The 13911-nt window shown below is 44.7% G+C and overlaps 1 protein-coding gene across 1 annotated transcript in view; it reads right to left on the bottom strand.

The window, feature by feature from the left end:
- The window catches only part of ANAPC4 (anaphase promoting complex subunit 4), a 203620-nt gene that overhangs the window by 56326 nt on the left and 133383 nt on the right, over positions 1 to 13911 (bottom strand). The window contains exon 25 of the mRNA XM_069202153.1: positions 10269 to 10343. Within this exon, the coding sequence (XP_069058254.1) occupies positions 10269 to 10343 (75 nt within the window). The remainder of the gene's footprint in view (positions 1 to 10268; positions 10344 to 13911) is intronic.

Below are 13911 nucleotides of genomic sequence, written 5' to 3'. Positions count from 1 at the left end.
GCCTTTGTGTAAACTCCAAAGCACAAACCTTTTGACAATGCATGTTCCTGAAGGTGCAGAAAAGATCCAGTTAAGAATCTCCCCACTGTCAGAAGATGCCCTTTGCCTCCTCAGGGTCTAGACTCCATTCATGATCTGTCACACATCGCCGTCTGAGCTCATCTACCCAGGCATTCAGGAATCTTTCCAGGTGGTTCACAAGCAGGGAATGTCCTGACGTTTCAGCCAACTCCAGAGGTGCAAAGCCTTCCACTCCACTCCACTCCACTCCACTCCACTCCACTCCACTCCGCATGCTGCAGTACCAGATGGCAGTGGTATGGTCTCTTAGGATCTGCCCCAGCCTTCCTTTGATACAAACAGGAAGGCCAACCCAGCAGTGACAAGCCCATCATTACCATCAGCTTTAGACATGGAAGTGCTTGCTGCTGAAACAATTGCATCAGAGCAGCCACCACTGCAGATAGTGAGCTAACATTTTTCAAATTTGCATGAAATCTGTCAGATTTCCTTGGTGCTGGTCCCACTGGAACTTAAAGGTCCATTGAAGAGCCCACATGTGTCACTTGGCAAAGTTGATCAGGGAGATGCAGGAGGCTAACAGGACAAAATACCTCAGAACTGCTCTCACCAAGATCCAGGACAGAGGGTGAAACACTGGGATCACAGCCCGAATTTCCCAGACTTGCTATGGCGAAGGTACGGCCTTGAGTTACACTATGTCCAGAGTAGACCAAATAAATGGCATCTCTGTAAAGGAGTCTGAGATGACTTCAATTCATTGACTGTGATCCCCAAGCATGTCAAGAGGTTCACCATCATCTGGAGGTGGTCTACAACAGACTGTGGCTATAGCCTGCCTTCAACTGCTTGTTGTTGAGGTGGAGAAAACTGGTATCTCCAACTTCTGATAGTGTGCTCTGGCCAAGGAAACAGCGCGAGTAACAACCCAGTCAGAACCTATATAGCACATTTGGAGAGTTACAATCTCAACGTCTACAGCAGAATGGAGAGGTGCTACTCAAAGTCGATCAGATGTGGGGATGAAAATGTGGCAGAGGTTACAGAATAATCATGCTGAGCAACCTCTATGACACATCTGTCAGAAGGGATGGATCAACATCCTGGGGGGAAGTTTTGAAGCCTGCCCCCACAGGATGGAAGTGCGCTGCTAAAGTCAAACGAAAGCTGCTTAGAGGCTGTTGCGGCAGATGAGTGAGACTTGAAGGACCATTGCATCTCATGGCATGCAGACCTCCTTGAAAGGACCGCGCTGAGTGTTGAAGTGATCAAGGCAACTGACGCTGTCTGTATGCTAGCCCTCGGGAGTAGTCTCTGAAATTTTTTAAACCAATATAGGAACTGCATGGTGGTAGTAAACAGTTCCAGGGAGCATGGAGTGGCGCTACAGTCTTTAAAACACTACAGGGCAGAATCCGCTTGTTCACCAGAAAGGCATAAGCCACAAGGGACATATCCATGAGAAAGGCTTCCAAATTTACAGAGAAACTCCATGGCGAACATCCATGTGTGGCAGTGGAGCACATCAATGTGTCAACCACCCTCTCCCAGGCAGTCTGAAGTTTCTAAGCAAGCATGAATAACGTACTTGGCCATGTCCTGTCCATAATGACCTGTTTGAGCCAGACGGGCCTTAGGACCTTCCAAGACCGCTGCCCATATCTCTAAGCCTGTGTCCCAGAAGGCATGTATATTGCAGCCCTGCAAACAAACTGCATTGAGCGATCTCAGTTGGACTCCCCATCCAGAGGAGTTGTAGTGAAAGAAATTGGGGTTAATCTCACCGGTTGAAGCCTGAACCACCAGGCTCTCTGGAGTAGGATGTTCAGTGTGAAATTTGAGGTTGCCAAGTGCTTGTCAGTGATGCCTGGCCACCTAGTTCAACCACCTCCAAAGCTGCAGGGACTTCAGTTACAGGACCTGCAACCACAACAATGTCCTGCTTGTTGCAGTGCCACCATGATGGTCCTGTTGTCTGTTAGGCCTGGATATGGCATTCCTCTGATGGATGGAAGGCCCTCAGAGTCAACTGACTGGCATGAAGCTTCAGCAGGTTTATGTGGTGCACTTCTGCTCCGCTGGGACTACAGGACCCTGACCACCACCTCTCCCAGATGACCACCCCAAACCATAGATTGCGCATTCCATTACTACTGTGAGCACTTGGAAGGGTAGGGAGAATGGTCAACCACAGGTCAAGGCAATACTGACAGCCACCACGGAAGGTTCCAGGCTATATCCTCCAAAATATTAATGTTGTTTGATAGCAGACCCAGTGTTAAAATCCACTGCAGGTGTAGGTTCCACGGCTGGACTTGCATTGCTACTGAAACAGAGGGACCAGCAAGATGCATAAAGACAATGAGCCTCAAAACCGTATGTCCTGGAATCCGAGTGAGAACACACCATCAGAATAATAAAGTGGATCCCCTGGACCTATTGCCAGGGTGGTAAGGTTTGCATGCCAGTGTCCAGAATGTCCCTATGAGAGGGATCCTCTGCGTAGGATGCAGGTGGGACTTCATCTCATTGATGGAAAAATCCAGGGATGACAGAAGGGTATGAGGTGACAGCAGCAAGCCTGCCTTGAGCAGCAGGTAGTCAAGGTATGGGAAGACATGGATCCCTGAACTGCAAAGATGGGTCACAACCACTGCCATCACCTGTGTAAACACCAATGGTCTGAGGTGAGGCTTAATGGCTGGACAGTGAAGTGGAACTGTTCTGACCCCAATACAAACCGAAAGGAGGAGTTCATGAGAATGCAAGAGGGGTACATATAAGTAGGTATCCTGCAAGTCCAATGACACGATCCAGCCCTCTGCATCCAAGGCAGAAGTCTGGACAGGATCAACATCTTGAACTTTCCATTCTGAAGGAAGGTGTTCAGAAGTCGAAGGTCTAAAATTAACCTTAATCTCTTGTCCTTTGTGAGCACCGAAATTTAGTAAGAGTAACAGTCCCTTTCTCCACTTCCGAGGCCTTTCCTACTGTCCCTCTGGTCAACAAGGCATAACTGTGTGCCAAAACGAAGACATGATCTGCTGAACAGAAATAGGCTGAACATGAGGGGTTGTCAGATACGAAAGAAACGTCATAAGCATGTTGAAGGATCTGCAGTTCACTCTAGTTTGAAGTGATAACATGCCAACTGGGCAGGAATAAACACATTTTCCTCCCTAACAGGCTTGTGACCATGGGAGAGAAAACCAGCTGTGTTGGGAGAAGGAGGACTACTGTACATGCTGGTGCCCATGCCCTCTACTGCCACCAGTTCCCTTAGGCCTTGAAAGGGCTGTGCTGGCTAAGTTATGGGATGTAAGAGCTGCCTCTGTTGACAGACGAAACCCTGAGAATACCATCCGAATTTCCAGGATTGTTGATGGAATTTGTGGGCTAGAGAGAGCAATAGCATGGCTGACTTATAAACACTTCAGAGCAGTGTAAAATTTTCCACTAAAAAGCCTGGAACTGTCAAATGACATATGCATAAGAGATGACTAAACAGCTCTAGAAAACCCAGTAGTGATTGTTCCAGCATAATGATTTATGAAAATGGTGCCCATAGTGTGACCCACACGTTTCATCTTGACCAGGCCAGCCCTCAAAACCTATTTATTTGTCTCCTGCCCATCTTGTTTTTTTCTGAGTTAAAATGTTACTGAATTTGTTAGGAACAGCCATTAAGATCTCACAGGGTACTGGGACAGGAAGGCTTGTGTCCTGGGTCTGATCTAGCCACCAGACAGCATACAGGGAGAGCCAAACACTGTTTAGACCAGTCTGCCCGCAATGCTATGTTAAGGACTTGTTAAAAGGCAGCAAGGGCTCTCAAGTTGGCTTGCCTGGAGTCTGGGCTGGTACCAGAGCAGCTAAAATTGACAAGATCTCTGGTGCAGAAGGGGAGGCATGGACCAATGCTTGTATGGGACTGGACAGAAGCCCAACGGGTTCATGAGGCAACAGGACAAGCCTAATCAGGAAAATCCAAACCGGGGGCTCATACAGTTCCATGGGACCGAAGGTACTCCAGAGGGAGCCAGCAGTGTCTTATAAAGCTTCAACCTGGCCTTTCTGTAGGCCTCTATCTGCTGTCGGATCAAAGATAGGCCGGCAAACTCAGAGCATGTCAGGAACAGATTCAGGGTGGGTTTGCAGTGCCCAATGTGTGACTTCTCCCCAGGGTGAGAGTGAAATGATGCAGCCAAGTCCCTCTTGGACTATTTGTATTTGTGGAGACTTGTCTTCAACTTACCTGAAGACAGACTTGAAAAGGGACCAGGAGTGTGCCTGACTGGGAGCACAACAACCTGCCTCACTTACTGTTTTTAGTGACATACAACTTCCCCTCAGGGTGCATCAGGGAGCATTTATTGCAAAACTTGGAGTTGTGCCATGACCCTAGACACCACAGGCATACATTATGTGGATCCGTGACTGACATCTGCTGTCTGCAATCACAGCATGGTCAAAAGCATGCAGTCTTCGTGGGAGACATTTCCCTGGCGTACTGTCTAGAAGGAAAATGTTACTTACCCAGTAAGCATCTGTTTGTGACATGTAATGCTGTAGATTAACATGCTCTGCTAAAGTCCTCCATCTAGTGTTGGGTCCGGAAGGTAGCTAGTTACTTTTGCCCGAAAATACTTTTGAGTCACAAGTTATAGTGACTTCTTCTCTTGCTGGCAATGCGCATGGTCCTTGACTTGATCTTCAGATTGTTTTCCTGCAGGAGGTTGTGAATGGAGTGTAGTGCAAATACATACTAGAGAAAATGACAATGCGTGTAAATGTGTATTAAAAAACTCAAATGACCACAGGTGTCTCGGGAGGCGGATGGGCACATGTGAATCTACAGCACTACATCTCACAAACAGATGCTTACTGGGTAAGTAACATTTTCCGTTTGATGGCATGTGTGGCTGTAGATACACATGCTCTGTGTAGACGGTAAAGCAGTTCCTCCCAAGAAGCGGTGGCTAAACGGAGTGTTACAATAGTCTAAAAACGCGTACGTAGCACTGCCGGACCTACAATGGCTTGCTAGAACATCCACACAATAGTGTTTAGTAAATGTGTGTGGTGTAGACCATGTAGCGGCTTTACAAATGTAACCTATGGGTATGTTACCTATAAATGCCATAGCCACAGCCTTTTTTATGTGTTGTGTGCTCAGGGGTCTAAGGTAACAGGAAGTACCCTTTTGGCCTCTGCTTAACAAGTTTGGATACATTTAAAAATCCATCTTGCAATACTTGATTCAGTAACAGGGTTACCTTTATGGGGTAAAGAAAAGGCAACAAATAGTTGTTTTGTCTTCCTAAATGTTTAGTTCTATCAATATAGAACATAAGTGCTCTTTTCATGTGTAACATGTGTAGGGCTCTTTCAGCAACCGAATCAACTCTTGGGAAGAAAAACAGCAATTCAACAGTCTGGCTACTGTGAAATTGTGATACTTTTGGTAGAACATTTGGGTTAGTACAAAGAACCACTTTGTCTTTATGTATTTGGAAAAAGGATTCTTGCACAGTTAATGCCTGGAGCTCACTTACACATCTAAGGGAAGTGATTGCAACTAAAAAGGCCACCTTCCACAAAAGAACTTGCATAGGACATGAGTATAGCAGTTCAAAAGGTGGTCCCATAAGGCTAGTGAGTACCACATTAAGGTTCCAAGAGGGAACTGGAGGCTATCTTGGTATTATCACCCTTTTAAGCCATTCCATAAAAGCTTTATGACAGGGATTTTATAAAGAGAAGACCGTTGTCTGTAGTGAAGATAAGCAGCAATGTCTGTTAAGTGTAGTCTTATAGAAATATATGCCAAGTTTGCCCTAGGCAAATGTAGGATATTCAAAATAATATTTTCTACCAACACTTGTAAAGGGTCACAATTTGTAGAAATGCAGTAGTGGTCAAATCGTTTCCAATTTGCTGCATAACATGCTCTTCTGGTTGGTCTACGTGCTTCTTTAAGAATGTCCATACATTTTTGAGGCAGTTTTAGGTATCCAAATTCTACGAATTCAGGAGCCAAATTGCAAGATTTAACTCCTTGGGATTTGGGTACCTGATTTGACCCTGGTTTTGAGTGAGAAGGTCCAGGTTGAGGGGAAGCTTCTTGTGAGGCACTACTAATAGGTCCAGTAGAATGGTGAACCGTGATTGTCTTGCCCATGTGGGTGCTACTAGTATTAGTGTGAGAGAAGTTTGCCTGAGTTTCCGAACCACATATGGAAGAAGTGGGAGGGATGGAAAAGCATAGGCAAATATTCCTGACCAATTCACCCATATAGTATTGTCCTGAGACTGAGGGTGTGGGAAACTGATGGCGAAGTTTGGGCATTTTGCGTTTTCTTTTGTTGCGAATAAATCTATACCTAGGAATACCCACTTTTGGAAGTAGGGTTGCAGGACTCTGGGGTGGAGTTCCCACTTGTGGACTTGCTGCTGCATCCTGCTGAGAAGGTCTGCAAAATTGTTGTGTGAACCCGGAAGGTGTTCTGCTAACAGGTGAATGTTGGGTCGAATCGCTCAATGGCAAATTGATTGTGCAAGGTGAGACAACTGTAATGACTGCCCCCCCGCCCCGTTTTTGCAGGTAAAACATGGCTGTCATGTTGTCCGTGCGAATGAGGACTACTTTGAGGATAAGATGTGTTACAAAAGCTTTGATTGCTAGATGAACAGCTTGAAGTGCAGAAGTCTTTGTGTGTGATCCCAAAGACCTGGTATTGTGAATTCCTGTAAGTAAGCACCCCATCCCGTTTGGGAAGCATTCCTTGTCAGAATAACTTGGTCCAGAAATGTCCACCCTTTCGAAAGGTTGGTTATGTTCCACCGTTGTAGAGAGCGAAAGGTGCTGTTATCTACTGACACTAGATCCTGTAAGTGACCCTGTGCCCGAGAACATTGGTGTGACAGACATTCCTGCAAGGGACACATGTGAAGACGTGAATGTGGCACTTTGGCAATGCAGGAGGCCATCATTCCCAGGAATTTCATGATTAAATTCTCTGTGACCCGGAATTGGGACAAAAGGGAAGTTGCACATGAAAGTTCTGCACTCTTTGTGCATTTGGTAACGCTATGCCTAGCTGTGTATTGATTATGGCCCCAAGGTACGGCTATACCTGAAGTGGGGTGAGATGTGGTTTGTGAAAGTTGATTGTGAACCCTAATTGGTGAAGTAAATCTATTGTGGTTTGAATATGTGCGAGGCACTAACTGTGAAAGCTGGCTTTGATAAGTCAGCCATTTACTTAAGGGTACACATAAACCCCTTGTCTGTGGAGGTGAGCTGCTACTACCGCTAGGCACTTCATGAACATTCTTGGTGCTGTGGTACTTTGGATAGTTAGTGCTTCCCTTGTATGACAAATCTGAGAAATGTGTGATGTGCTGAGTGAATACGAATATGGAAATAGGAATCCTTTAGATCTAACACTGATAGGAAGTCGTCCTGGTCTAGTAAGGGTAACACATCTTGAAGTGTGACCATGTGGAAGTTTTCTGAGATTCAGAATGAGTCTTAATGAGCCATCCTTCTTGCGGTTGAGAAAGTAAAGGGAATACACTCTTGTTCCTTGATGTTGAACAGGTACTGGTTCTGTTGCTCCCTTTGCAAGTAAAGATTGAACCTCCTGTTTGATGGGTGATGTGATTTTGTGAGAGTTTGAGTGCAAGGTGGTATATTTGGAGGTGTGGACCTGAGCTCCAGACAGTAACATGTTGGCTATATCCAAACCTAATTGATGCGCAATGATGCTTTGCCAGTTTTGTAAAAAGTACTAATGTGACCTCCCAAAAGTTTGTGATGATCGGAGGAAAGCTGGAGAAAGTCACTCTTTGGAGATAGTAGTAGATGTTCGAGGGCAAGTTGTTTTACCTCTACTTCTGTAATTGTTCTTCTATAGGATCCTCTCTAGAATCCTGTGTGTGAGGATGTATGTTGCTGACCCTTTTTGTACGCTGAGGATATTTCAGCAGAAGGGATTTTAAGAGGCTGGCTTATACTACGGCCTGCAAAAAGTGCCTTGAGTCCCATGGATTTGGCCACCTCATTGTCTTTCTTCATCTTCTCTAAAGTCTGATTTACTTGAGGGCCAACCATGCATGTCTACATAGTAGGACACAAGTACTGATACCCCTGGCTGCGGTATCAGCTGAGTCTAGGCATAGAGTATAGAACTAGTCAAAATGAGTTGTCACTCATTAACAATTTCTTGCCCCCTTTTCTTATGTTCTTCTGGGAGGTATTGCAGTAACTGCTCCATTTCGTCTCAGTGTGCCCTATCGTATCTCGCTAAGAGTCCCTGTGTGTTGGCAGTGCACCAGTAGTTCGCTGCTTGAGCTGCAACACGCTTTCCTGAAGCATCAATAAGCTTACTCTCCTTATCAGGAGGTGGCACATCTTGTGCTGCTTGGGAGTTAACTCTCTTCCTAGCGTTAGTCACTACCAAAGAGTCTGCTGAAATCAGACTCATGATGTATATTGGGTGAGAGGGAGAGGCCTTATGTTTCTTCTCCACCCTAGGAGCAATAACCCTAGCTTGAACCGGATGTTAAAAATGTCTTCCGCATGCCTGAACATTCCTTTAAGCATGGGAAGCTACTGAGGGGATTTGTGTGAAGCAGTAATGTTTTGAAAAGAAAATCATCTTCGATAGGCTCATTATGAAGGGGGACCTGATGGTAAGCCGCTGCCCTCCCCACTAACCCTTGGAAAGAAGAAGTGTTGTCAGGTGGTGATGGGCTAACTGGATAAGATTTTAAATCTGTCTGTGTAAGTATCAACATCATACTGACACCAAGGGTCTATGTCAGTATGTAGGTGTTCCATGCCATCTCCTGTGTCTTGAGAAAGATGGAGGGAATGTTGTTATCCCGAAAGTGAAATGTCCAAATTGTCACCCTGAGAGTGTCAGGGATACAGAGAATGTGTTGGTGGTGTGGTGGAGGATATGTAGAGGGAGGTGGCCAAGCCTCTTCCATGTCTTTGTCCATTCTCCTTTGTTTGACTGGAGGTGTAGATTGCTCCAAAGCCTCCTCAAACGTGAGTTGCCTTTAGGAAGGGGTGGCAATAACAGTCTTTACCAGCACCCTCCCTGTTTTAGGCTGGATATGAAGATGAGACTGCTTGCTTTGAAGCTGTTGCTTCATTTTGTCTAGAATTGGCTTTGGTAAAGATTTCGATAAATTCTCTGATTCAAGTTTTTTCCATGCCGAAGCGGGTTTTGTTTTCTGCACCAGAGTTGTCCGAGCTGAGGCTGGTGATTTGTTCAGTGCAGAGAGAGACGGTGGCGAATGGGAAGAGGAAGCTTTCGGTACAGAGAGCCCGAGGGTGGGGCATCCGAAAACGTTTTTCAATGTCTGCCATGGCTAGAATGTAGTGGCAGCACAATAGCCTTCTGAAGCGGTGCGTTTTTTGGGTGGAGCAGGGCGTGATTTGCTCACGATCTGTGGCCCCAGAGGAATGTCCTGCATTTTGAGCGTCACCTCCGCCTCAAGTCCGAGTCTTGTATGGAAAATGGTTTCCTCCGCTGCAGCTGAGGCCTCCGGAATCTACTGCTCCGTGTCCGACATGGTGTCCTCAATACCGAAAATGTCAGGCGTGTCCTCAGTCTCCTGCATCTACTTTTTTTGCAGACGAGCTCGTCTGCTGCGCAGAGTCTTATTTGACCTTAAGGATTGGCAGGTCTCACAATCTTCTTCCCTGTGCTCCGGCGACAAGCCCTGAGACCCAAGACCTGATGTTGGTCGGTCGGAGGGAATTTGGAATAGCACTTCGGACAGAAACAGAAAGGCGTCCGTTCCATCAGTCTTTCATTCTCCGATGATGGAGAAAAAGCAGCCCTAATGGCGCGGCCCAGAGGGCCTGTATCGAAAAGTTGATTAGACAGAGATCTCTTCGATCTCGTGGATGATGACATGGATCATAACACAATATGGTGGCATTACTACTCAACTGTTTCTCCTTCTGTTTTCTTCTTCATTACCTCTGCATCTCCAATTCAAGAGTTTATTTAAAAAATATATATTTTCAATTGATTCTTTTTAAAAAAAATGGCTGTGTGCATCAATTCAGAAGCAGCAAAATGTATAATGAGCGTAAATGCACTGACCAAGGACCTCAAACCTTATGCATGATTGTATACAGGCGTTCATGACAAACGTCTATAAAACATCAACAAAACAAAACATTTGGAACACAAAAATAAAACAATAAATTAATATTACGTCACCTTTCGTTGGAACTTTCATCTGCACTGTCCAAGGGGTTTCCAAATTCCATTGCTAGTAGCCCATTTGTAGTAGACCTAAGGGAGAATGTTATGTTAGCTGTTTCTTCTCTCCAAACACAAACAATATTCAAACACATCTGATGCAATATTCCGCAAGATATATTCAAAACAAATTCTCAAAATCTGTATCATAAGCATGGAGGGTACCAGATGAAATAATACTGGCACATTTTTCACAGCATCTAATCAAAGCTTTAGTTAGCTCTCTAGGCTGGTTAAAATTAGTATTTAATTGTGGTTTCTGTAACATGATTGTACCACTGGGTGGCTCCTTCAATGTCTTTTTTGTAGAGGTTACAACTAGGGTATGAAATCTCTGCCATAATGAGCACTAACAAAGTCAACATGCTCTGCCTTGCATCTATTTTTTTGATTGCATCGAAAAAAACATGTTTATCTGGAACTAATTGATTAAACATAAAAATATGTAAAAATACCATCTTATAAATATGGCGGGCATAGGCTTGAAAAGAAAAATAAACAAGGAAGTAACCATTGCAACAGGTAGCCATCATTCAGTGTTACTGTGCCTACTTTACACTTATTTTTACATAAAGGTTTCAGTGAAAAATGTTTTCCTTAATTCTGAAAAATATAACCTTGATGAAATCCTGATTATATCACATTTACAAATAACTGTAAAATACTGGCTATTATAGCAGTACTTTGATGCTCAATGGCACAGATAATGCCGCCATGAACTAGGAATTGCTTTATTATCGTTTGAAAATGTATACCTTATAAGAATAATTGGAAACATACACCATATAATAAGAACCTTCATGGATAGATAATTCCTATGAAAAGTTTCTCTAGATACAAAAAGCTTACCTTAAGACCATACGAGTATGTGCACATCTCACAATAGACCTTTTTAGAAATGTACCTCTTACCACAAATGCGTCACACACACACTATGTTTCCTTATAAACATATGTTTGTTGCATGTAGTGCTGCAGATTCACATTCTCTGCATACTCTACCATCTAGTGTTGGGCTTGGAGGTTTTCATGTATTTGAGTTTTTCTACAAAGAAGTCTTTCCTCACAAGGTCTCTGTGACTCCTCTTCTGGTTGTGGATGCACATGGACATTGACTCCCTTGTTAAGATTGCTTTCTGCCAAATGGGTGAAAGTAGCAATGGAATAGTGATAAGGAAAAGAATAGTGTCCATGCACATTGAAATAAAATAATATTAAAGTGAAAGATATCAGTAATAAACACTGGCTTCTGGGGAGGAGGGTGGGTGCACATGAATCCACGGCACTACATGTGACAAACAGATGCTTACAGTGTAAGTAACATGATCCGTTCGTAACATGTGTGGCTGTAGATATATATGCTCTGGATCAACATGAAGCAGTACTCCATGAAGCAGTGGCTAGTCTGTGGATGGTGCAGAGGTCAGGAACAGGGTCCTGATGACAGAGTGACCAACTCTGCTTTCTGCCATGCAAGGATGTCTACACAATAATGTTTCCTAAGTGTGTGTGGAGTAGATCATGTGGCAGCTTCACAAATCCCTTCCACTGGAATGTTCCCAAGAAAATTCATAGTAGCGTCCTGTCTTAGTGGAGGGTGGCCTGTGGATTGAAGATATGGTTCTTTTAGCGTTTGCATAATAGGTTTGGATGCACTTGACAATCCACCTTGCAATCCTTGCCTTAGAAATGGCGTGGGCTCTATAAGGCTGTGAAAAGGCGACAAATAGTTTTAACTACAGGGATTTTGAAGATGGAAGAGTATTCCCTGTTCTGCATATCTGTAGAAATAGTGGCTAGATGTAGCCTAATTGTTATGTAGGTTAACCCTGACATTTGCAGTGAGGGAGGTTACAAATAATGTCTAGTACCATAGGGGCAAGAGGGCTTATGTGGTTTGGAGTAGAACAGTGGACAAAATGCTTCCACTTAGCAGCGGAACAGGTGTGTGTAGTGGGACATGGGCTTCTCTGAGCATAATGAAAAACAATAAGGTACACTGTTCCTAAAGGAAAGGAAAAACAGGAACATGGTCCTCAAGACACTTCTAAAATTAGAAGCAGAAGCCCTCACACATCCAATGGATGTCATGTTTCATCATCCGGCTAGCTCCTCGTCAGACTGGCGCTGAAATGTCTGACTGGCCCCACAGGGGGCTCTTTGCCAGAGATCTTAAAATCCTGTGTGCCGTGAAAGATACAGCAGGAATCAAGTAAACCTACCGTTCAGAAAGAGCAGGAGAAAATGAAATAAAATTGGCTCAAGAACCTCGATTTTTTTTTTTTTTAATTTGGGCTTTTAGGATCTTGGTCAAGATTAAAAACCGCATGAGAGTGGGAAAGGAATGATGTTCCACCACTCTAAAAAACAAAAAAAGCTATCCGGGACACTCTCCCTCTAGCTATAGTATGCGGTCAACATGTTTCGCGCCTCAGAAGTCCAAAAGGATCACATGGCGCTTCATCAGGACCAAACAAATAACTCCTTAGCTGTATTACTTGCCCTAAGCTAAATTTAAGGGGTCAAATGTGATTACATTAAATGCTACACAACTCGAAGCCTAAATAGGGGAGAACCCTCCTACTTTTGGGATTGGGTTCCTTGGAAAAGTGCAGGCCACTGGACTGACTTCACCATATTTCAGCGAGGTCCAATGCCGGAGACCTTCCCGACGGCCGCACACCCGGGAGTGAGGGCTCTTGCTTCTAATTTTAGAAGTGTCTTGAGGACCGGTGTTCCTGTTTTATCTTTCCTTTAGGAACAGTGTACCTTATTGGTTTTCGTTACAGTTAGGGAGGCTGTACACTGGACCTTGTTAATCTCCCTGTCCATGCCTTCTTGAAGTAAACCAAGGTAATAAAACTATAGGACCCCCAGAAGCCAAATGGTCCAGTTAAGCTGTCTGGGAGTCTGACTGCATTGGTTTTGTGTGAGAAGGCCCGGCCTGTTGGGGAGCTTCTCGTGAGGAGCAATGGACATTTCTAGAAGGTTTGACAACCATGGTTGCCTGGCCCATGTTGGATCCACCTGGATGAAGGTAAGGGATGTTTACTTCAGTTTCCTGACCACGTACGGTATTAGTGGGAAGAAGGAGGAGGAAAAGCATAGGCAAAGGCCCCTGACCAGTTCTTCAACAGACCATTGCCCAAGGACAAGAGTTGTGAGAATCTGGCGGCAAAGTTTGGGCATCTGCGTTTTTCATATGTGCCAAAAAGGTCTATGTCTGGGGTGTCCAATGTGTGGTGTAGGACTTGTGGATGGAGTCTGAATCCTTGGACTTATTGCAGTTTCCTATTGATCAGGTCTGCAAAGTCGTTGTCCACTCTTGGAAGATAATCTGCTAGGAGAAGAACCTGGAGATGGATGGTGCTGCGATAAAGCATACAGCTGAGTGGGTGCATGCTTCCTTGTTTCTGAAGACAGAAAATGGCAGTCGTCGTCTGTGTGCACAAGAGAAAGGCTTTGAGAGCTACATGAATGGTAAAAGTGGTTAATATGGAGACCCCATTAATGCAGTGGCCACATACCCACTGTCATGCTTTTGGGGTGTGCTCCCCAACCGACTGGGGATGCATCCTTTGTGATGGTCACCTGCGGAACTT

The sequence above is a fragment of the Pleurodeles waltl genome, chromosome 1_2, assembly GCF_031143425.1.
Source record: "Pleurodeles waltl isolate 20211129_DDA chromosome 1_2, aPleWal1.hap1.20221129, whole genome shotgun sequence".
Lineage (NCBI taxonomy): Eukaryota > Metazoa > Chordata > Amphibia > Caudata > Salamandridae > Pleurodeles > Pleurodeles waltl.
This window is presented reverse-complemented; position numbering and strand designations above follow the sequence as displayed.